The sequence below is a fragment of the Medicago sativa genome, chromosome 2 (assembly GCF_051527215.1).
Source record: "Medicago sativa cultivar Bolivia chromosome 2, Bolivia_mono, whole genome shotgun sequence".
Lineage (NCBI taxonomy): Eukaryota > Viridiplantae > Streptophyta > Magnoliopsida > Fabales > Fabaceae > Medicago > Medicago sativa.
Genome location: NC_140750.1, coordinates 62,984,379 through 63,004,172, shown reverse-complemented (window position 1 = coordinate 63,004,172; position 19,794 = coordinate 62,984,379). Strand labels below are relative to the sequence as shown.

The 19,794-nt window shown below is 32.3% G+C and overlaps 3 protein-coding genes across 4 annotated transcripts; all 3 read right to left on the bottom strand.

Annotated features, from left to right (window-relative positions):
• Positions 1-481: 481 nt before the first annotated feature.
• On the bottom strand, positions 482-1,609 carry LOC146949537 (late embryogenesis abundant protein D-34-like). Of its 2 annotated transcripts, none has more exons than XM_085745530.1 (2): positions 1,295-1,609; positions 482-842 (listed from the first exon to the last, which is right to left on the bottom strand). In XM_085745530.1, the coding sequence occupies exons 1-2, from the start codon at positions 1,532-1,534 to the stop codon at positions 756-758; spliced, it is 327 nt and encodes a 108-aa protein (XP_085601656.1). In that variant the 5' UTR covers positions 1,535-1,609; the 3' UTR covers positions 482-755. The 2 variants fall into 2 exon arrangements, with proteins under 2 accessions (XP_085601656.1, XP_085601655.1); XM_085745529.1 differs by having other exon boundaries at positions 1,217-1,607.
• A 2,711-nt stretch (positions 1,610-4,320) lies between these two features.
• LOC146949536 (tubby-like F-box protein 7) lies at positions 4,321-6,855 on the bottom strand. The gene is made up of 4 exons (XM_085745527.1): positions 6,333-6,855; positions 5,756-5,843; positions 5,468-5,597; positions 4,321-5,065 (listed from the first exon to the last, which is right to left on the bottom strand). Exons 1-4 carry the CDS (start codon positions 6,630-6,632, stop codon positions 4,480-4,482), a joined length of 1,104 nt encoding a protein of 367 aa, XP_085601653.1. The 5' UTR covers positions 6,633-6,855; the 3' UTR covers positions 4,321-4,479.
• A 1,286-nt stretch (positions 6,856-8,141) lies between these two features.
• Positions 8,142-12,856, bottom strand: LOC146949535 (tubby-like F-box protein 7). Its single transcript, XM_085745526.1, has 4 exons — positions 12,394-12,856; positions 11,375-11,462; positions 9,732-9,861; positions 8,142-8,900 (listed from the first exon to the last, which is right to left on the bottom strand). Exons 1-4 carry the CDS (start codon positions 12,703-12,705, stop codon positions 8,318-8,320), a joined length of 1,113 nt encoding a protein of 370 aa, XP_085601652.1. The 5' UTR covers positions 12,706-12,856; the 3' UTR covers positions 8,142-8,317.
• Positions 12,857-19,794: the final 6,938 nt, after the last annotated feature.

Below are 19,794 nucleotides of genomic sequence, written 5' to 3'. Positions count from 1 at the left end.
AGGAGTTTGCTGAGAGCTTTTGAATAAGGACTACACTAGTGGATTTCCTTCCTGGCTTGGTTGCCCCCAGAGTAAGTGTGTTTGTCAACGAACTGGGTCAACAAACTCTTTGTGTTTTTTACTTTCCTGTCATTTATTTTCTTGTTTTTATTTCTGTTTATTACCCGAAGTTGGAACATTAAACGGAACATTGCAAACATTAAAACATCTGACAGAACATATTAAAACAAGTGCGCTAGAATTTCAAGATAATTTTTTGAAAAAACATAATTAAATATGATAAAAGTTGGTCTTTTTTGCTTATAATTTGGGAGAAAGAAAATAGGTTTTTTTTTCTTATAATTTAGGACGGAGGGAGTATTTTTGAATGAAACACAAATATATAAATTTCCCTAAAATATATTTTATCAGTAATATTAATTATTCATTCACATGTGTGTTCAAAAGACAATTCAATTGGCATTCATAAAACTCCACTTGATAAGGATTAATCAAAAAACTAATACCATTAAGTTGGATTGATAATACATGTACATCCAAAGAAACCCTTTGTCAAAAAGGTAAAATTAGCATTTTTACCAAAAGAAAGAAAAGAAAAAAAAAAATCGAAACTAAACCTGGAAAACAAAATATAATTATTAAACTTAAACTTCAAAGTGTATTTCACTTGCTTTTCATAAATCTGCCAGAAATTGCAGTCGCTATTGATCGTCCCATAAACTATGTGAACTATTTATATAATTTCAGTATTTCTATTAGACAGCCCTTAGTCCTGCATGCTTGGAATTTGCATCCTTAGTCCCTTTTGCCCCATCTGCATCTTCCACAAACTTCCCTAGGACCTGTTCCAGTAAAGTATAATACATGCAATTCAATATCTCAAATATTATTTTTTTGTCTAAAAAAAAACATTTGAAATAACAAATTAATTGGCCTAGCTATTCTTGCATGTCTAGGAAGTATATATATTCAATCAATCAAGGAGCTCAAAATAGCTTTAAACAATTTTAAAAAAATATATATATGTTTTTAAATATTGTTAAAAAGTATGAATGCTTGTGTATAAGTATTAGGTCAAACCGGTAAAAATATCGAAATTGTTATACAATTAACGTGACCAAAGTTACGAATCCCGGTTCCTGCACTTATGGGTGTGAATTTTTAATAATTATGGTCATTTATTTATCTATTAAAGAAAATATTTATAAAAATTTGCCTGTCCACCAAGGGTCTGTGTGATGACACGTTTGCCATCATCATAAGTTTCTGAAACAGCAACACCTTCATTTCTTACTATATTTGTAGCAGTGTTATTATCAATGAAACCAGCATCCTCATTCTTTTGAGCAGCAGAAGTCATGAGAGAAGCAGGCCCGTCTTTTCGAGCCTGGCCCAATGTTCTACCTTCTGCAGATTGCATGGTAGCAGCATCTCTTGGTGCAATGGGTTGTGATGATAACTCACCAGACACGTTGAATACATCACCGTATTTTATTGGTTCTTGCTCAGGTCTTCGTGGCTTCTCTTGACTCATGATGATATTACTAACAGCTTATTCTCAAACAAAAGTGATTCTTTATTTATTTCCTTTCTTTTTTCTCGTTGATTAATTTTGCTTAAGTAGGGGGTGAAGTGATTATTTATATATCCTCATATCATATTGTGACACTGACACGGATAAAGTTATGTTCATCGCATTGTAAATAAGCGGTGAAGGACACTGGTGTAGCTGCATGGTTGGACAATGACCGCATGTTCAAAATGCGACAGGTGGAGAATACATGACAAGTTCTCAATCAGGATTCTTCTTCCTTGTGTCAAGATGTTTCTTGATGTGGCATATGTTATTGACAATTTATTTTACAGAAGCAGATTAACTATGTCAATGCATTGAGAAGGAGTGATTCATTGATACAATATAGTATTAGTATAGTATCAAAAAGAAAGAAAAAAAATGAGACCTAGGCGTATTAAACAAAAATTTAAAATGAGTTCAATTGTGATGCCTTGTGAAATAATTTTGTATCGTAATTCAATAAAAAAAAACTCATCATATTGTCACGTAAATCTACACTATAACTGTTTTTTTTTTTTTTTATAAATAATATACTCAATTCTTATCGATGTGTTAAATATTTATTTTTCTCTATAAAAATAGTAAATATTTATACAAATATTTTCCTTCAATTTTGAATGCAAGCAAAAAGAGTGATATTTATCAATCACGATTGCACACCTTCTACTCACATCAGCTCTGACTTTGGTTTTAATATAATAGAATAGTATGTTGGTACGTAGATTATGTATAAATTCTACTGCTAATTTTCAATGAGATTGGTAGTTTTTCCTGATCTTATTATACGTGTTGAAACAAAGGGATTGATTTATGAATTTTGAGAGAGAATAAAGAGCAGAAGAGGGAAGAAATTAGAGAGAGCTTATGAGAGAAATTAAATTTGTATATTATTTTGGAAAAATCTCTAATGCACACGCATATGTGAGATAAACTATTTAAACCCTACATTTCTTATTATTATTATTATGAGAGTTGCTTGGGAAACAAGTTATCTCTTATAAAAAAAAATTCACTTAATGGGTCCTGTGGATTCTAAGTTAAAAACTTAATTTAGGTGAAACTCAATAATTTGTTAGATTTAATCAATTGTTAATATTCATTAGAAATAAAAATGAGAATATTTACACTTTATACGTACAATCTTGCTCCTTCCCCTACCTCTCTCATATCTAGGGGTACTGTGTTCTTGCAATGGTGTTTAATGGTGGAATTTTGAATCCGGATTCTATCCTTTCATTCACATTATCTCTCTCCTTCAATTTGTGTCTATCTTAATATATTCTAGAGAGAATATCTTGAGAGAAAAATAAGGAAAGAAAATCAAAAGAGAGAAAGCTGATCAAGAGACAAAGAGATAAACACATTTTAGAAGGAGGGGGAAGGAGAGACTTGATTGAAAGGAGAATCCAAAATGTAAAATTTCACAAAGTCTATTGTTTCCATTGATTTAAGAAGAAGAAAAATTGAAGGATAGACTACTTTCTTTTTCCTTTTTAAGGGCCGTTGTTAGAGTGAATTCATTTGACCAGCCATTGGTGAATTGTGAATAGCAGATTGGACTCATCTTAATTTGTTCTTTGTTGTTAACTATACATCTTAATTTGTTAATATCCTGAATTCTACAACACTACACATCTTGCGTCCTGAACACGAGAAATACATACTTGATCACAAACACAACTAAAAAGTGGTTGTACACACATTAATTGAAAAAAATTATTAGAACAAATAATTGAATGATGTGACTAAATTTTTTTCTCATTTATATTTCTCTATTTATGTGAGTGTGCCCAAACATTTTTCATTTGTATTTGTGCCTATGTAAGACTTGCTCCCCAAAACTATAGATTCCAATGTTAAATTTTTAATTAATATAACATGAAAAAATCTTAAATATGATCATTATTGTCATTGAATATATCAAAAGTAAAACTAAGTCCATTAAAATCATATTACCATCTGTGAATACATTTAAAATCTAGAGCATAAATTAAGCATTTTATGGGACAATTTGTACAATATATTTTAGTACGAAACACAAATATATAAATTTCCCTAAAATATCAGTAATATTAATTATTCATTGACATGTGTGTTCAAAAGACAATTCATTTGGCATTCATGGAACTCCACTTGATAAGGATTCAATTTAAATATCACATACTAGGGTTTGATGTTAAAATCTTTATCGATGAATAATATGTAAGTACATTTATCAACGCTTTCAAGTCTTGAAGCTTAATTTGTTAAGTGAGCACATAAAACCCAACTCAACTAAATGTGACAATAAAGTTTCTTGTTGAAGATTTCAATAATATACATCTAGTTTATGAGATATTTTCACATGGCTAAGCTTCAGCCCTTTCAAATTTAAGTACTGAGGCCTAACTTTTCAACTCAAGCAAGGCATGGCCTAAAAAGATGATTATCATACAACTACTCTTTCTGTTTGTAACTTATTTTTGAAGTGCACGAGCTCACCACATGTTTGTTAAATACAATCCAGCCACTTTTGGTGGAATAGAACAATCCACATCAATGAAATACCAGAACCAAGGAAGCTTGAATCTTGATATTCAACCCTCCTCTTTTTTCTTATGTTAATTTGGTCTTTCTATCAAAATCAATCCTTAAAGATAGCAAATATACAGAAGTGTATATAACTTAAAAGGAGAGACCACAAATATATGATTATGGAAGATGTCATCTATTAATACTAATAATTGATAGTAACATAACATTCATTGACACCAAAAACAATATAACATTAACATTTACAACAAGCTTCCTGCAATCAAATGATAAACTCAGCCAAGTGAAAGGAAAAAAAAGACAGAAAAAAAAATATTCACTTTTTAGCATTGAAAGGAATGAATAAACAGTAGAATGATACCAAAATCATCTTACTGACAAGCCAGTTTGGTGCCGAAGCTAGTTAAGCAAATGGCGAACGCATGGAAGGCGGATAAGGGCTGTCTATAGTACATGGTGAAAGTATCACCCCCTACTTTACAAAACTGAAGGAGAACTGTTTCTTCATCTCCTTTCCCTCCTGGTTGGCTTTGGTCCACAGTGGCAACCAGCTGGAAGTTCTTCACTGATGCTACTGTCATATCCTTTCTCTCATGGAAGTTTAAGAACCAGCACTCTAATTGCTCGTTCCACATCGGAGCTTTGTTCTTTAAGATTGTGTAGGCAGAAGAAGTAGCTTGTTCTTTACAGTGCATCGTATGTTGATCGAAAGACTTGCTGTCTGAACTTTCGCATATTGATGAGGCAGGAGACTTCAGAGAGCAAATCATTCGCCTTGGACGTTTTGGTTTCAAAAGGCTAAACTTTTTGTAGGAGATGTTTCCTACCTCGACGTTGCTAGCAGGAACTTGAGGGCTTATCTGTTTGCTTGCAAATCGTCGGGTAGCTCTGCTAGTTGATGGTTTGGCACCATCCTGGCTGTCGTAAATTGTGAAGTTGGCTTCAAGAAAATCTGAGCTGTGAAAACATTTCAGCAACTAATTGGTCAGTACTCGAGATGAAGCAAAAAATTGTGCCATCACAAGTTCTAATTCTCACACAGGTGATAACAAAAGAGAAAATAGAAGGCCAAGTGTAAGATCAAATGCTAGCACTACACTAATGCGTTTTTTTTGTGTTAATCCTCTATTCCCGGGGAAAGGTAACCCTAGTAATCTGGAGTTCGGCCATGAGCAAGTACAGTCTGACCAAGAATTGTTCCACCCATAATCAAATAATGTATTTTGAAAACACTACATAAAGGTAAACTATGGCCGTATCTTTCAAAAACAGCTCACTATTCAGAAGAGACGCGTAAGGAACTTTTTATTTCTTTCCTGAATGAGGATAATTTTACTCTCTGTTACAAGAAATATTTACCTTAGCTTGCCAACATAAGCATTACTTCCTTGTGAAAAGTCATCAGCATCGAGCGATATAACATACTCAGTATGCGTAACACACCGATATCTTCTAGCTGCTAATAGGAACTTCCCTTTATCTGTTAATGCTGGCGATTGAAAAAAAGAAATCATAAGTTTTGCAACATTATCAAGTTATATTTGTTGAATATTGAGAAAAATAACACTGTCTAATCTCCATTTGAAACTTTAATCATTATCATAGTTATAACCAAATAATCCTTTTGCCAAAACAGTACTTACTTACATGGTGTAAGGGCAAGATAGAGGTAAAATGTGGATGTCTTCTTATTCCAATTTACAACACAGTGGTGGGGAAGGTCGCGTGGCCCTGGCTGGAAGTCATCAAAACCAAGGTTGTCAAAATCAAGAGTTTAAGTAAACTCAATTTGCCTACGTGAAATTGACTCGTAGACTTGTACGAGTTTACCTAATATTAAAATAATATATATGACCTATATACTTAATAAATGCATCAATAATTCAAAATTTTAACTCAATTCTAAAGAAAAAATTGATATGAACAAAATCAAACTATTAAAGAAGAAAAGGAATTGAGTTTAAAAATTGAGATGAAATATGTAATTGACCAACACGAACTCTTGTAATTACACTTAATTATGTAAATTTTTTCAAATTATTAGTTATGTCGGTGTGTCAGTGTCCGTGTCGTGTCCGTATCCGTGCTTCATAGATAGCCACTAATTGAACAAAATATTAGTCTACATTATGAAGAAAAATAATGTATTACTACATCCAATTTTTTCATGATCCATAAATTATTCAAGAGAGAAAAATAAAACGAATTCATTTTGTTGCAGGACCTGTTTAAGACAAGAAGGGAAAGTGATTTTGCCGTTAAGCGAAGGTGAACCTACGACCTCACGTGTGATATCTCTCCACCGTTTGCAAACGCAGGCACAAGCGACGACATTTCGACGATGTGGCCATTGTTCTCCGGTGACATCAACTCGTTTAATGATATCCGCAAGAAGTTCTGGAAGCATGGTAGACCAATCAGTTCTGTCCTCCGATGCACTATCGGTGGTGTCATCGCCGGTTGCATTGAGAGCCTGAGCATTGTTGAAGTATCTGAAGAATTTAAGAGATCGAAAGAGCTTCATTAAGACATGTATAATGATGGTTCTATGACTTGGGGCACAAGAAAGAGAGATAACAGAAGAATGAGAGAGAAAGAGAGAGAGAGAGAGAGAGTGTGTGTGTGTGTGTTGTTTTTACATTAGGAGAGATCCGAGAAGAGAGGATGGTAAAGCGTTGAATGAGTGGATCGTGAGGTTAGCAAAGTGTGGTTTGAAAAGTGTTAGGGAACCAATGTTTGTTCAAGTTGGTAGGAAATTTGATTGATATTATATTATTACAGCCAAATTGAACCAACGGTTTATGAAAGTAAAGTTTACTCTTACTCACTTTTTCATCAACTACGCATTCATCCATCAACAAAGTTGAGTGATTATGGAATGTGGAGCAATCTTTTAGACAATTTTTACGGTACAATAAAAAATTTGATTGTATTGGTACATTCAGTCTTTAAATTAATAGTTAAATAAGTTGTTTTTTTTAAGAAAAATATTATTTTTTATCATTTACTATTATAATAACAAAATCTTATTTACCAAAAGTTTTGGCAAAATGATTTTATTATGTTTTACTTATCATAGTAAATATTGATTATTTTTTACAATAAAATGTAAATATTTAGTATACGATTCTTATGGACAATGAAATGATGTTTTTTCTTTTGAAATGATATTTTATATAATACATAAATCGACAAATAGCTATTTATTTCTATAAGTGATCGGTAATATGTTGATTTAGGAAGCAAGTATACCGATACACTTAAATTTGCGAATGAGTTTGTGATACACTCGTTACACTTCAATGTGCGAGTGAATTTGTGGTACACTTCAATGTGCGGTACACTTCATAAAAATATCATTCTTCGGTTTTGTTAGGGATTATTGGAAAGATATCTTTCACCCTTACCTGAACCAGATAGTTGTGACGTTTTATTGAGGACACACTCATTACACTTTTGATATAGATGAATGTTTGAGGATCGTGTTGCAACTGAAAGATGGAGAAATTGTATGCAAAACTGTGTACGTGTGAAGTTGTGTTTGACTGTTTGAGTAAGTGAATTCGTCTAAGATTGGTGCAGTGTGAAATTGTGACAGTTTACGGATAATTGTGAAGTCTGTAATTTTCTTGGACTAAAAGATGATTTATTGAAGGTTCCTTGAAGATTTCTTCGCTTATGGTGCAGATGTTAGGAAAGAGCAAGACTGGTGAATTGAATTTGTTGGAAAAATATTAAGTTTGGAAATGTTTGTTTGAATATGTGTAAACGAAGATGGTGTTGGAAGTTGAACCAAGGATAAAATGCTCCCTATAACAATAGAAAAGAACAATTTGATGCAGCTTCAGCTTCAACTATAAGTTTTCTACATAAACTTATGTCTTTCCTATTTAATTATTAAAGGACAATGCTAACAAATGCTCCTTATTTAAATTATACATTTAATGTTTGTTTGTTCAATATGTACAAGTTCGTAGAACTTTTTGTTGCAGTGTCACGAGCTATACAAGTGTGGAGTCAGACTACAAATATATGACTATGGAAGACATCATGTTGTATTAATATTAGTAATTAGTAATAATGTAACATTTACAACAAGCTTCCTACAATCAAATTATAGACTCAGCCAAGTGAAAGGAAGAAAAAAAAAATAACTATTCACTTTATAACATCCAAGGAATAAATAAGCATAATGATAACAAAATTATATTACTCACAAGCCAGTTTAGTGCCAAAGCTAGTTAGGCAAATGGCAAACGCCTGGAAGGCGGACAAGGGCTGCCTATAGTCCATGGTGAAGGTATCGTCCCCTACTTTACCAAACTGGAGGAGAACTGTTTCTTCATCTCCTTTCCCTCCCGGTTGACTTTGGTCCACAGTAGCAACCAGCTGAAAGTTCTTCACAGATGCCACTGTCACACGACCATGGAAGTTCAAGCACCAGCACTGCAAATGCTCGTGCCACCTTGGAGCTTTGTTCTTCAAGATTGTGTGCGCAGAAGCAGCATGTTCTTTACTGTGCATCTTTTGACCATCAAAAGACTTGCTATCTGAACTTTCACCCATTGATGAGACAGGAAACTTTAGTGAGCACATCATCCTCCTTGGCCCTCTTGACTTCAAAAGGTTGAACTTGTAGGAAACATCCCCTGCCTCGAAGTTACCAGCAGGAACTTGAGGGCTTATCTGTTTGCTGGCAAAACGTCGGCTAGCTCTGGCACATGATGGTTTGGCACCATTATGGGGTGGCTGGCTGTCGTAAATTGTGAAGTTGGTGCCAAGAAAGTCCGAGCTGTGAAGACAGAACAGAAACTAAATGGTCAGTACTCAAAACAATTTAAAAGATTTACCATAAATTCAATTAATGGTTTTTCATTTAAAAAAAATAAAAATGAGCAAATCAGCAGACAATCTCCAAGCTATGAACACAGATTTCAGCATAGGTTTCAATACAAGCAGCAAATTTGTTGACCAACATACACATCAAGAGTTTTTGTATAAATAAGGCTAAGAGGGTTTAAATTAGTAGAATTTCACCAATATTATGTAGCTTTGGGTGTAAATGGAGGATGAATAATTCACTATAGTTTAATAAAAGGAAAACAAACATAGAAACTGCAAACTAAGATCGTGAGCAGTGCAGTGCCGTGCTTTGGATTTTTAAAATCAATGAACTTTGATCTTAGATATTTTTAGGAGCAGTTTTGATATTAAAAACAATGCCGAAATCCATCCTGTTTGCACCCCTGCAACAAGTGAAGGTTTTCATAAAATTAATTTCCTTTATAAGAGTAAGTTCCTTTTTATTTTTTTTATGGTTGAGGATTTGAATAAAACACAAACTGTAACTAATCAGTTCCCTGATTGTGCCAACACAGAGTTCTAATTCTCAGTTTCCTACCAAGGCGATCACAACAGAGAAAGTAGAATGTTTATTCTAACAGCAAATGTAGCACTAATCTAAAGCATTTTGAAAACATTATAAATGTTGCCAATGACAGTATCTTACATTAACACCACGCCATTCAACAAAAAGGATAAAAAACCAAGCAGAAGAAACACGTAAGAAACATTTTATTTCTTTCCTGGAAGCAAATAACTTTTTGTAGCAAGAGAGCTTTACCTTAGCTTGCCAACATAAGCATTACTTCCTTGTGATAAGTCGTCAGCATCAAGCGATATAACATACTCAGTATGGGTACCACACCTATATCTTCTAGCTGCTAATAGAAACTTTCCTTTATCTGTGAATGCTGGCGATGAGCAGAACAGGAAAGAGGGGCAGGGGAATAAAAGAAGCATCAACTCCCAAAACATCAAAGAAAATGTAAAATAGAAAATAATTTGTTCAATAATCGGCAATTTATAATTGTCGGAATGTTAAGAAAAATAAGCCTTGTACTAACTATCATCATTTGAAATTTTAATCATTATCGTAGTTACAAACAACTACTCCACAAATCACACAGTTACAAACAACTCTCTTTCAATCATGGATCTATCAAAAGTTCACATCCACCAAACATATGTTTACAGTAAATAATATTGCTTCCATTAATTGCTCAAGAATTGGAATTCTATAGCTTTATTTCATTTTCCATGTGACAACCACATAACTACTACAAAGGAATATTCACTACTACAGGAAAAGAAAAAGGAAAAATGAAAAGCATAAAACTAACTGACTGCAACCTGTATCAGGATCAGCAATTTTTCTAGACCTAGGTCTACATAAGCTATGTCGCGTATTAATCAAAACAAGTGAAGTAGAATTAACGTCAAGACCTACAATTACTAAATTAGTTAATCAAAACAAGTGAAGTAGAATTAACGTCAAGACCTACAATTACTAAATTAGTATATCCTCCAGATTTACATAATAAGAATGTTCTTTCTCAGCAGAAACACACTCTTTACGACTACTAAGAAATATGAGATGCAGTAAGACCAAAAGATGATAGAATTAAGTAACCATGGACACCATGCTTAAATGCAAAAATAATCTATCTAACTGCCAACAAATCATAGTATGCATTTAGGCTTCTTTAAACAACTTCTGCTTTGAAGCTGCCTTAGCCACTCATGAAATCTCCCCCTTATATATTAATGAAATTTCTTATTTATACACTTCAACAAGTATAGATCCTTCCACTTCAATCTCTGAAAACATTTCTGATTATTGTTCATGTGCATAGCTTATTATTGAAAGACTTCAAGCTTATCTTTTCTTATTGTGGGAAACCAAACTAGTGTTATCAATCGACGAACCGTAACGGAAAGCTAAAATATCCATCATTTTGAGCCACCATAAAACGGCATGGTGCCACCATGGCCGATATTTCACAACACTAAACCAAACTAGTTAGGAATAGGATGAGTAAATTGAACAAGGTAGGTCTTCCATACATTGACTGAAGCAAGTCATCTTGGAGTATTGGACTAAGTCTGGTCAACTGACTGGTTAGAACCATGTGATTTGACAAATATATTTAGTTTTCATTTATAAAATGAACAGAAGTCATTTCACACGTTGACCAACAACAAAGCTCTTCTTTGTTTTGATGCCCCACAAGTAATGTTTGCCATACATTTGACCAATGAGATGTTTTGCAGATCTAGTCTATATACATATACCATTAGACTTTATACGATCAACAATGTACCCCATAGGAAGATAAAAGGATATCATACAACTCGGTTCATAGTTAATTTTCAACCATCCATAAAAAAAGGCAAAAAAAAACATTTTACCAAAACAGTACTTACATGATGTAAGGGCGAGATAGAGGTAAAATGTGGAAGTCTTCTTACTCCGCTTTATAAGACAATGATGGGGAAGATCACGTGGTCCTGGCTGTAAGTCATCAAAACATAACAAGATTGTCAAACTCCAAACCCCCGAAATCAACTTATGTCTCATTCAATACAAACCAGACATTTACAGGCCACCAATTGAAGAAAATGTTAATCAACACTATGATAAAATTCTTCAAGCAAAGAAAGCATTCACCATAAAAAAAAAGTATTCCTCCAGAATTGATTTTGGTATTATTAGCGGGTTTTAGATTAGAAATGATTTTGCCTCCAGAATTGATTCTAACTTGAAGAAACAAAATTATAGTTAATGCCTCCTAATGTGATTTTTACACTCAAATTTATTGTTCAACTCCTGCGATCGTGAATGTAACCAAACATAAATCATTTTATCTCAAAATCACTTTTTTAAGATAAAATGACTTACGTTCCTTGATTCCTGAACACCATTCTTCCATCTTTTCCACTTCAAACACATAAAACTACAATGTAAACCAATACTAATACCCATTTAACAAAGACCTTATTACTGGATTTAAACTAAAACACCACATTCTATTAAACTACTAGTGCAATTTCCCAGCAGTATTAACCCACCAATCTAAAATTAAGACACTACCAAATAGCTTCCCAAATATCCAAATCACTCACTAACTAACAATCCTCACAACAAAAACATAATTAACCACTCACCAATAAACCCTTTTACTACTAACACTAAATGAACCATTCCATTGCATCTTCAACAAGCAAAACCATAATTAATCTCATAATCAATTCTAAAAACAATTAACAAATTCAAGAGATTATTAGTGCCAAGTGAAAACCTACTTTCAAAAGGGTCTAATCTAAACAAAACCAAAAAACAAAAATCATTTTTTTTCACAATCCATAAATTATTTTAACTAATTAAAAGCATATACCAATAAATTAAACCAAAAAAAAAAAAAATGAAATTTTTGTTGCAGGACCTGTTTAAGACAAGAAGGAAAAGTGATTGTGCCGTTACGTTGAGGTGACTTAACGATCTCACGTGTAATATCTCTCCACCGTTTACACACGCAGGCACAAGCGACGACGTTTTGACGGTGCGGCCACTGTTCCTCGGCAACGTCGACTCGTTTAATTATCTCTGCAAGGAGATCCGGTAGCATGGTCGACCAATCAGTTCCATCCGCCGATTCACCGGCGCCTCTCCGGTCATCGGCGACGGTGTCGATAGATTGAACTTCCTTGAAGGATTTCGAGAATTTGCGAGATCGAAATACCTTCATTAACGACATGTGTAGTAGTATTGATTTTATGAATTAGGGTTCGAGAGAGAGAGAGAGAGAGAGGTTTGAAGTTACAGAGAGAGAGAGAGAGAGAGAGAGAGAGAGAGAGAGAAGGTTAACGGAAGAGTGTGTGAAAGGGTGGTGGCTTTGTTGTTGAATTGCGATGTTGTGTTGTAATAACACCATTATGACTTTGTCTAAGCTGTAATTATTACATTAATTACCATCTTTATCCTAGTAGTGTGTTTTTGACTCACTATCCATTCTAATCAACTGGTTTTTTTAAATTGAATAATTGGGGTATTCGAGGTTCGAATTTGGCCCTTTATATAAATGCATTTTACAAAAGGTGTATATAAACTAAACTTTTTTTTTTTTGTGTGTATTATTTTCCTATTTTACATAGGACTTGATAAATCGTTGGAATTTTGGGGTAGACTACTTGACTTGACTGGTACTAATGTTTGCTCAAGTTGGTTGGAAATTTGAGTAAAGTCTACTTTAGTTGTTTCTTGACTTTTTCTTCAACTAGAAAGTATTTTTTAAAATATTTTTCAACTCATGTTTGCACATTTTTTTTAGCAAATGTTTCCAATATATTGGATGGATACATGACTTTCTAAATATTAGCAAAGATTCACTATTTTAAAATCCTTTTTAAAAATATATATTCTTAAGTACATTTGAGTTTGGTTGTACGACGGTATACTCTAGATAACATTTGTTTAATATTTTAATTTAATTTAAAATAAATTAATATGAAAATATGATATAATATTGATTAATTAGATAAAAAGAGTACGTATTCAATCAAATTGCATGTGTACCGGTGTGTTCATCCTTAAAAATTTCAAATTAAATTTTTTACAAACCGCAAGTAATTTAAAAATCAAGTTCTAAACACCTCAGAAGCTAGATCCTCATCATCATTTTCAAAGGGACTCCATCATTTTCAATTTTCAAAACATAAAGTTATAAATGGTTACGTATAATGATCAAAACAAATGCTTACAATATTAATTTATTATTCAATCCATGGTTTGTAACTTGGTGACCAAATTAATTTTATTTTCTGACTTTGATCATAATCTTAACTCTCACATTACTTTAAACTTTTCATTTAAACTAAAGATTTACCTCATAAGAGAGCAAGGAAATTTTTTACTTGAACCCTAACTCAACATTCTCATCGCCACTTTAGGAAATTGGGTTTGGGAAAATTTTCAATTCCAAACCATTCTCATTTGATCATAAAAATGTTTTTGAGCTCAAACAACACGATAGTTTTAACAATAATATTGTCTTAAAAAGTTCAACAACAAAATCATTGTAAATCTTAGTTTCTTTCTAAATAATTTCTACATCGAACAAAATCTTAGCATCAAGACTAAAACAACAAAGACAAAATGGAACCCTGGCCCTAGCCATGTATAGTTGAAGGCTCCGCATCATAGTATGCATTTTAGTGTTTCATTGAATCTTTTTATCTTTAATTTTAGGATTTTACAGATGATTACAGTGAGTTACTTGCGGTTTGAGAAAAAGTTTGTAATATTTTGATCAAGATGTTGAATGAGAGATGGATAAGAGATGAAGATGTTAAAAAAAATGATAACCTTTTTCTAAAGAAGAAAAAAAAATAATGACTTGATTATTAATTATCCAAGTGGAAATAAAAAAATAAAAACAAACTTAATTTGTCAAGTCAGTGCGTCAAATAAGCACTTGTACATAGTCAGATCCAACTCAGCACGCCACCTCATCCATTTTGCACAGTCAGCTACCATGAGGGTTGAAAACCAAAGAATCTTCTAGTTTTAAGGGGAAATCTCCAAACTTTTTTTTATAGGGGTAAACCAAATTTTGTCCAAATGGTAGGGGGTAAAAGCCTATTAACCCTTATTAATATCAAGACAAAAACAACAAAGAATAAAATGGAACTCTAGCCCTAGCCATATATAATTGATGATTTTACATCATAGCATGGATTTTAGTGTTTCATATAAAGTTTTATGTCTTTAATTTTAGGATTTTAAAGAGGATCAAAGTGACTTATTGGTAGTTTGGGAAGAGTCGATAATATTTTGAATTGAGTCCTTGTGTGTCTTGTAATTTCCTAACCATATAACTTTATAGGGTGTCATAGCCTTTTTAGTGTAGGTCACTAGTTTATCTGATTAGAAGACATCTCTTAAATGTTACAGAAGTATGAAGATCAGGCACAATGGATATTTTGAGATCCAGATAATTTAGAGAAATTATGTCAAAAGTTTTAAGCACATATCAAAGATGAAAAGTCTATGAAGAGTGAAGAAAACAAGAGAAAATGCTCATGATTTGTGCACCTTGCAGGCCCTGGTGGACAAAATAATTGGAAAACCACATTGTCTTATGTGCAACACACATTTGTCAAGTTTTCAGATACCACATGTTTTAAAACGCAGCATGTGTACCCTTGTACGTGTCACACGTGCGAGTATGGAAAGGCGCCAATAAATTTGATTTTTCACCCGTAAATAAAGGTTTGGAATCTGAAGGCTCAAAGACATAGAGGTGCGATCACAGCAACCATAGATGGTGATTTCCAGCCTTGGAGACAAGATTGAAGTATAATATCATCACTTTTTGAATATGTAGTTTCTATTATCTTTGACCACGTGTCTTTTATCATGGTAGCTAAAAACTTTATATTGTTGTTTATTTAAGAACTTTTATGTAATTTTTGAACCATGTAGGTGCAAATCCAAAGTTTAGGAGTACATAATAGTATTTATTGGAATTGTGTTTTTTACTTAATTGTTGGCAGATTTTGGCACATGTGGTATACTCATAAATTAATGACTAATTTGAATTGATCATATGACTTGCTTATTGAACCATGATGAGTATTTGATTGAGGGTGGTGAATAAATATTGAAGAATATGGCATAATGTGTTTTGTTAAATTGCTTATCGTGAGATACTTTGATTTTCAAGTAATATATGTTCGATACATACTTGAAGCTGCAACCATTTATATAATTATGCATTGACAAGTTTGCAATCTTAGTTTGGTCTCAGGTCCTGTAGATATCTTATTTTGTCAGGGTTTTGAAATTGGTGACTGTAACTTTATATACTAATGCACTGAACCCCATCAAGAATTTATTTATAGAGAAATGATATTTTGACAACCATTTTTTGACAACTTTTGGACAACTTTCTCTCTCATACTCACATGATATTGTTATCCTCTCTCTTCCTTTTTCTCTCTCCATTGTTTTTGACCAATAAAAAGTGAGAAAAACAAGGTTGTCAACAAAGTTGTCATCAAATGGATGTCAAAATACCATTACTCTTATTTATAATATATGATTAAATGAGTTAATGATCTTATATGTTGTATCAAATGTAATCACATCTTCAAAAGTTTTATAGCTTGGTCTTGGTTTTGTATCCACCCAAAAAAAAAAATCATTCGAGACTCATTAACACATTGTATATTACATAAAAGAAATTTGGATTCTTAACTTGTTTTTTATTGCAAAAGTTAAACACAACTTGATAATCAGTGACATTTAAACTTCTAAAGCGAAGATCTCTCAGATGATTTCAACAATCTCAATTATAGAATGACGAGCTTTCACTACTAAAATTTGTTGCAACTTTTTTAGTAGGTAATCCCTCTCAATCAAAATTTCCAACGAGGTTTCTTGCCATCAAGTTGATATTTTTATGACACCTAAAATAGTTCACACTTTTAGGGATAACCATTATATGATTGTTGATGACAGAACATCATATGACATTTTTTGCTATGTTTTGGTATTTTTCTTTGCATTTGAAGACAAATAAATTGAGAGATAGAGGAGTTGTTAATGGGTTGAGGAACATATTGTATTGTTTTTACTCGAGTCATTGTAATTCACTTTTATCCTAGATCCTGCAAATCCATGTGTTTTGAGCGTTTTGTAGTGAAAAATCATGTAAATCAACAAATCAATATATCACATAAAAGATCAAGGATATGAAGATTAAAGTTGATGGTTTTTATAAGGTTTTTTAAAACAATACAAAATGTAGAAAATTCATTTCAAGTTCCTAAGAGTTTCCATACATAAGAACGATCGAAAATGAGAGAAAAATGCAAGTGTAAAATTATATGGAATTTGATACCACCGATGTAAGTGTCTTATTGTTAGTTATCGTAAATGACACACATCATAATAAATAACGTCCAACAAGTTATAAAATAACACACATTCTTAAATTTTGTAAAATTATATATAAATGTCGAAAATCAATAAATCAAATATGCAACTTATCTCTTTTCTAATTTTATATTATTTAGTGTGCATATGTGTATAATGAAGCAGTTGTTTTGCTTCTAGTTAAGGTTTTTAATATATATTTTTTCAAATTATAATTTGGGATCTTTTCAATGACTTAGTTCATTTTTTACATTAAAAATTGTTTTTTTAAGTGTTTTTCTTATGATCTGGATGATTTCTTTAATGGGCGTTTTAGCTTTAGCTTGATTTTGATAAGTTGATTTTGAAGATGAACTATTTTGAAATGGGGTATGATATTAAATTTGTGAACTTTGATGTGATATAGGAAGAAGGAAAAATCTGAAATCTATGTTATTAAATGTGTTTATCAAATAAGTTGTTTTTAGCTTGTTTTCAATTATATGATATTGAAGTTGTGTCGTGGAATTGAAGTCTGAGTCGCTTAAAGATTATTTCATGTCTTTTTTTATGAGTGTGTTGGAATCCAAGAGATTGCGTCTTACGGTAACATCTAGATGTTGAGGGTGTTGTATTTTTGAGGAGAGAGTAGTAGTGACATTACGAGCTTGTGATTTGTGTTTTTGGTGTCTATTGTTTGGCTCTTTGTGATTGAATTAAAGTCTCTTGGTTAGTGGTTAGTGTCTAGGTTTTGGTGCTACTCTTTTTGGTTTTGGTGCTGTTTTTTGTGTTTGTTTTGTTATATCAGTCCCAACCTGCTATAATTTGGTTGTTGTATTTGTTTTTCCCACCTTTTGTACGGCTTGTACATGGTATGCTATTAATTTATAGTGTTAATTCAAAAAAAATACATGATATAAATTTTAATTTGAACATGATCATCATGGTTTTTTTTTTTTGGAGAATTAAAAAATTATAAAGACTATTATAATTGAGCATAGGATATAAATTAAACATAAGAGTTAGCCAACGTAGGTAGTCAAATTTGATACAATAAAACCATTTAGAGGGCAAATAGACTTTATTAATATATGTAGCACAAGTTGTGCCATGGAGACATTAGTTTTGCAACTAATTGTTGTGCCATTGAGAAGCTAATTGTTGGAGCAGAAATACACATGAAGAAGAAAAGGCCCAAAGTTAGCGTTGAAGGTCATAACTTTGAAACATAGATGAATATTTCAGAAAACAAAAAACACCGTACATCAATAGTCATTAGTCAATATCAATTTGATGGAGAAAACCTTTCTTTAATGACGCTAGATCGTTCCTCTATTGTTCTCAAATGTGAAGTCACGCACAAATCATACATCAATATCGATATAGTTGTGCCATTGTAAATAATGAGTGTGAGCAAATTCAAAGTTACACATGATTAAAACTATGTGTAGAAAAAACCAACTATATATGTTAAACAAACTAACATGTTGTACGTACAACATACTAATGTGGAATGCAAGAAATTCAATATCAACAACTAAATAATTCACCATGCAAGAATACTTTTTGCTGAATAGGAATTTGCGCAAGTGAAAATGGAGATAGAACGTGAAGGGGAAGATGCATAAGTTTGTGAGTGACTTCTCTCTTTAAAATCATAATAGTCGAGTGTTATGAATATGAATCAAATAAAAACAACAATTATTTGTTTATAATTAAACCAATATAAAAAACGTAACTGCCATATTATATTAATTATAATAATTGTAGCTTGAATTAGAAACGATTAAAATTGTTTTAATAAATTGGTATGGTCAGAAATGTTGCATATAATTTTTGTTATTGGGAAAATGAATATAATGACAATCATTAAAAAAAAATGTGACCGATTTTGATTCCAATTCTAAGAAAATGGACTTAGTTGTATTCAATATGTAATTAATTAAGTCATTGGATGGTTTGAAACTGACACAAAATGTATAGTAAGGAGCGATAGGTCATGGAACTGGAATAACAAAAAATATTACTATTATTCAGTGTAGTGCATATGGCTGTGGTAAACAACGTGCCTTCCATTAATATTTGGAACTAAATTTTATGTCTGTTTGGATCACAGGATGGTGATAAGCCAATACAGGTTGCAGCTGGAAGGGAAAATCGTGGAGCTGTTGAGATATTGTTCCCCGTGACATCCAAAATTGATGCTATTCCTTCTTGGACTATTGATGGGATTTGCGGAGGATAGACAATAAATTTATTTGGTTAAAAACATATAGATTATTACTATTACTACTATATTATATTATTATATTAATTAAAGAGATGGTGGTAATAAGATGCCACATCATCACAATGGAGGTTTAAGAATAGTTCAAGTTTCAAATTCAAAGATATATAGAATATAGATAGATATATAATTTAATCGCCGCGCCACTTTCTCTCTTCTTTGTAACCCTATTTTATCTCCAAATCCAATGGCCGCGTTTCTCTCTTTCTTCTAGAAGTTGCTAGAAGTGATGGATGATCTCCTTATTGCAAGGGATGAACTAAGGGGTCATACGTTAGATTACATAAACTTTTGGAGAGAAACTTTGTCATCTCCTGACTTTGAACACATTGGGGAAGAGGTTATACGGGTAATTTGTCTCTATCTTATTTGAACACTCCCGATTCATTTCTATTTGTCTTTTATTCTCTTATTCTGAAACTGTTTTATTTTAGGTCTTAGATGTGTTAGATGTTTATGAGGAATTGCTCGAACACAATTTGCAGCAACTACCACCACTTTCAATATTAACATTAGATGACCTTTGCAACTTGGCCAAAGAGCTCTCAGACATAGTTGATATATTTGAGAAGTATAGCTTTATTGTTCTGGCTAATAAGTTTTTTTTAACTTATTTATAACTTAATTATTCCTTTTTTTTTA

Excerpts from the sequence above, each read along its gene's own strand:
- LOC146949537 (XM_085745529.1), bottom strand. The coding sequence starts at position 1,534 with ATGAGTCAAGAGAAGCCACGAAGACCTGAGCAAGAACCAATAAAATAC. Across the intron at positions 843-1,216 it reads CACAGACCCTTGGTGGACAG|GTCCTAGGGAAGTTTGTGGA; the intron begins GCAAATTTTTAT and ends TTACTGGAACAG.
- LOC146949536 (XM_085745527.1), bottom strand. The coding sequence starts at position 6,632 with ATGAAGCTCTTTCGATCTCTTAAATTCTTCAGATACTTCAACAATGCT. Across the intron at positions 5,598-5,755 it reads CTATCTTGCCCTTACACCAT|CATTAACAGATAAAGGGAAG; the intron begins GTAAGTAAGTAC and ends TTCAATCGCCAG. Across the intron at positions 5,066-5,467 it reads GCTTATGTTGGCAAGCTAAG|CTCAGATTTTCTTGAAGCCA; the intron begins GTAAATATTTCT and ends ATGTTTTCACAG.
- LOC146949535 (XM_085745526.1), bottom strand. The coding sequence starts at position 12,705 with ATGTCGTTAATGAAGGTATTTCGATCTCGCAAATTCTCGAAATCCTTC. Across the intron at positions 9,862-11,374 it reads CTATCTCGCCCTTACATCAT|CATTCACAGATAAAGGAAAG; the intron begins GTAAGTACTGTT and ends GCTCATCGCCAG. Across the intron at positions 8,901-9,731 it reads GCTTATGTTGGCAAGCTAAG|CTCGGACTTTCTTGGCACCA; the intron begins GTAAAGCTCTCT and ends CTGTCTTCACAG.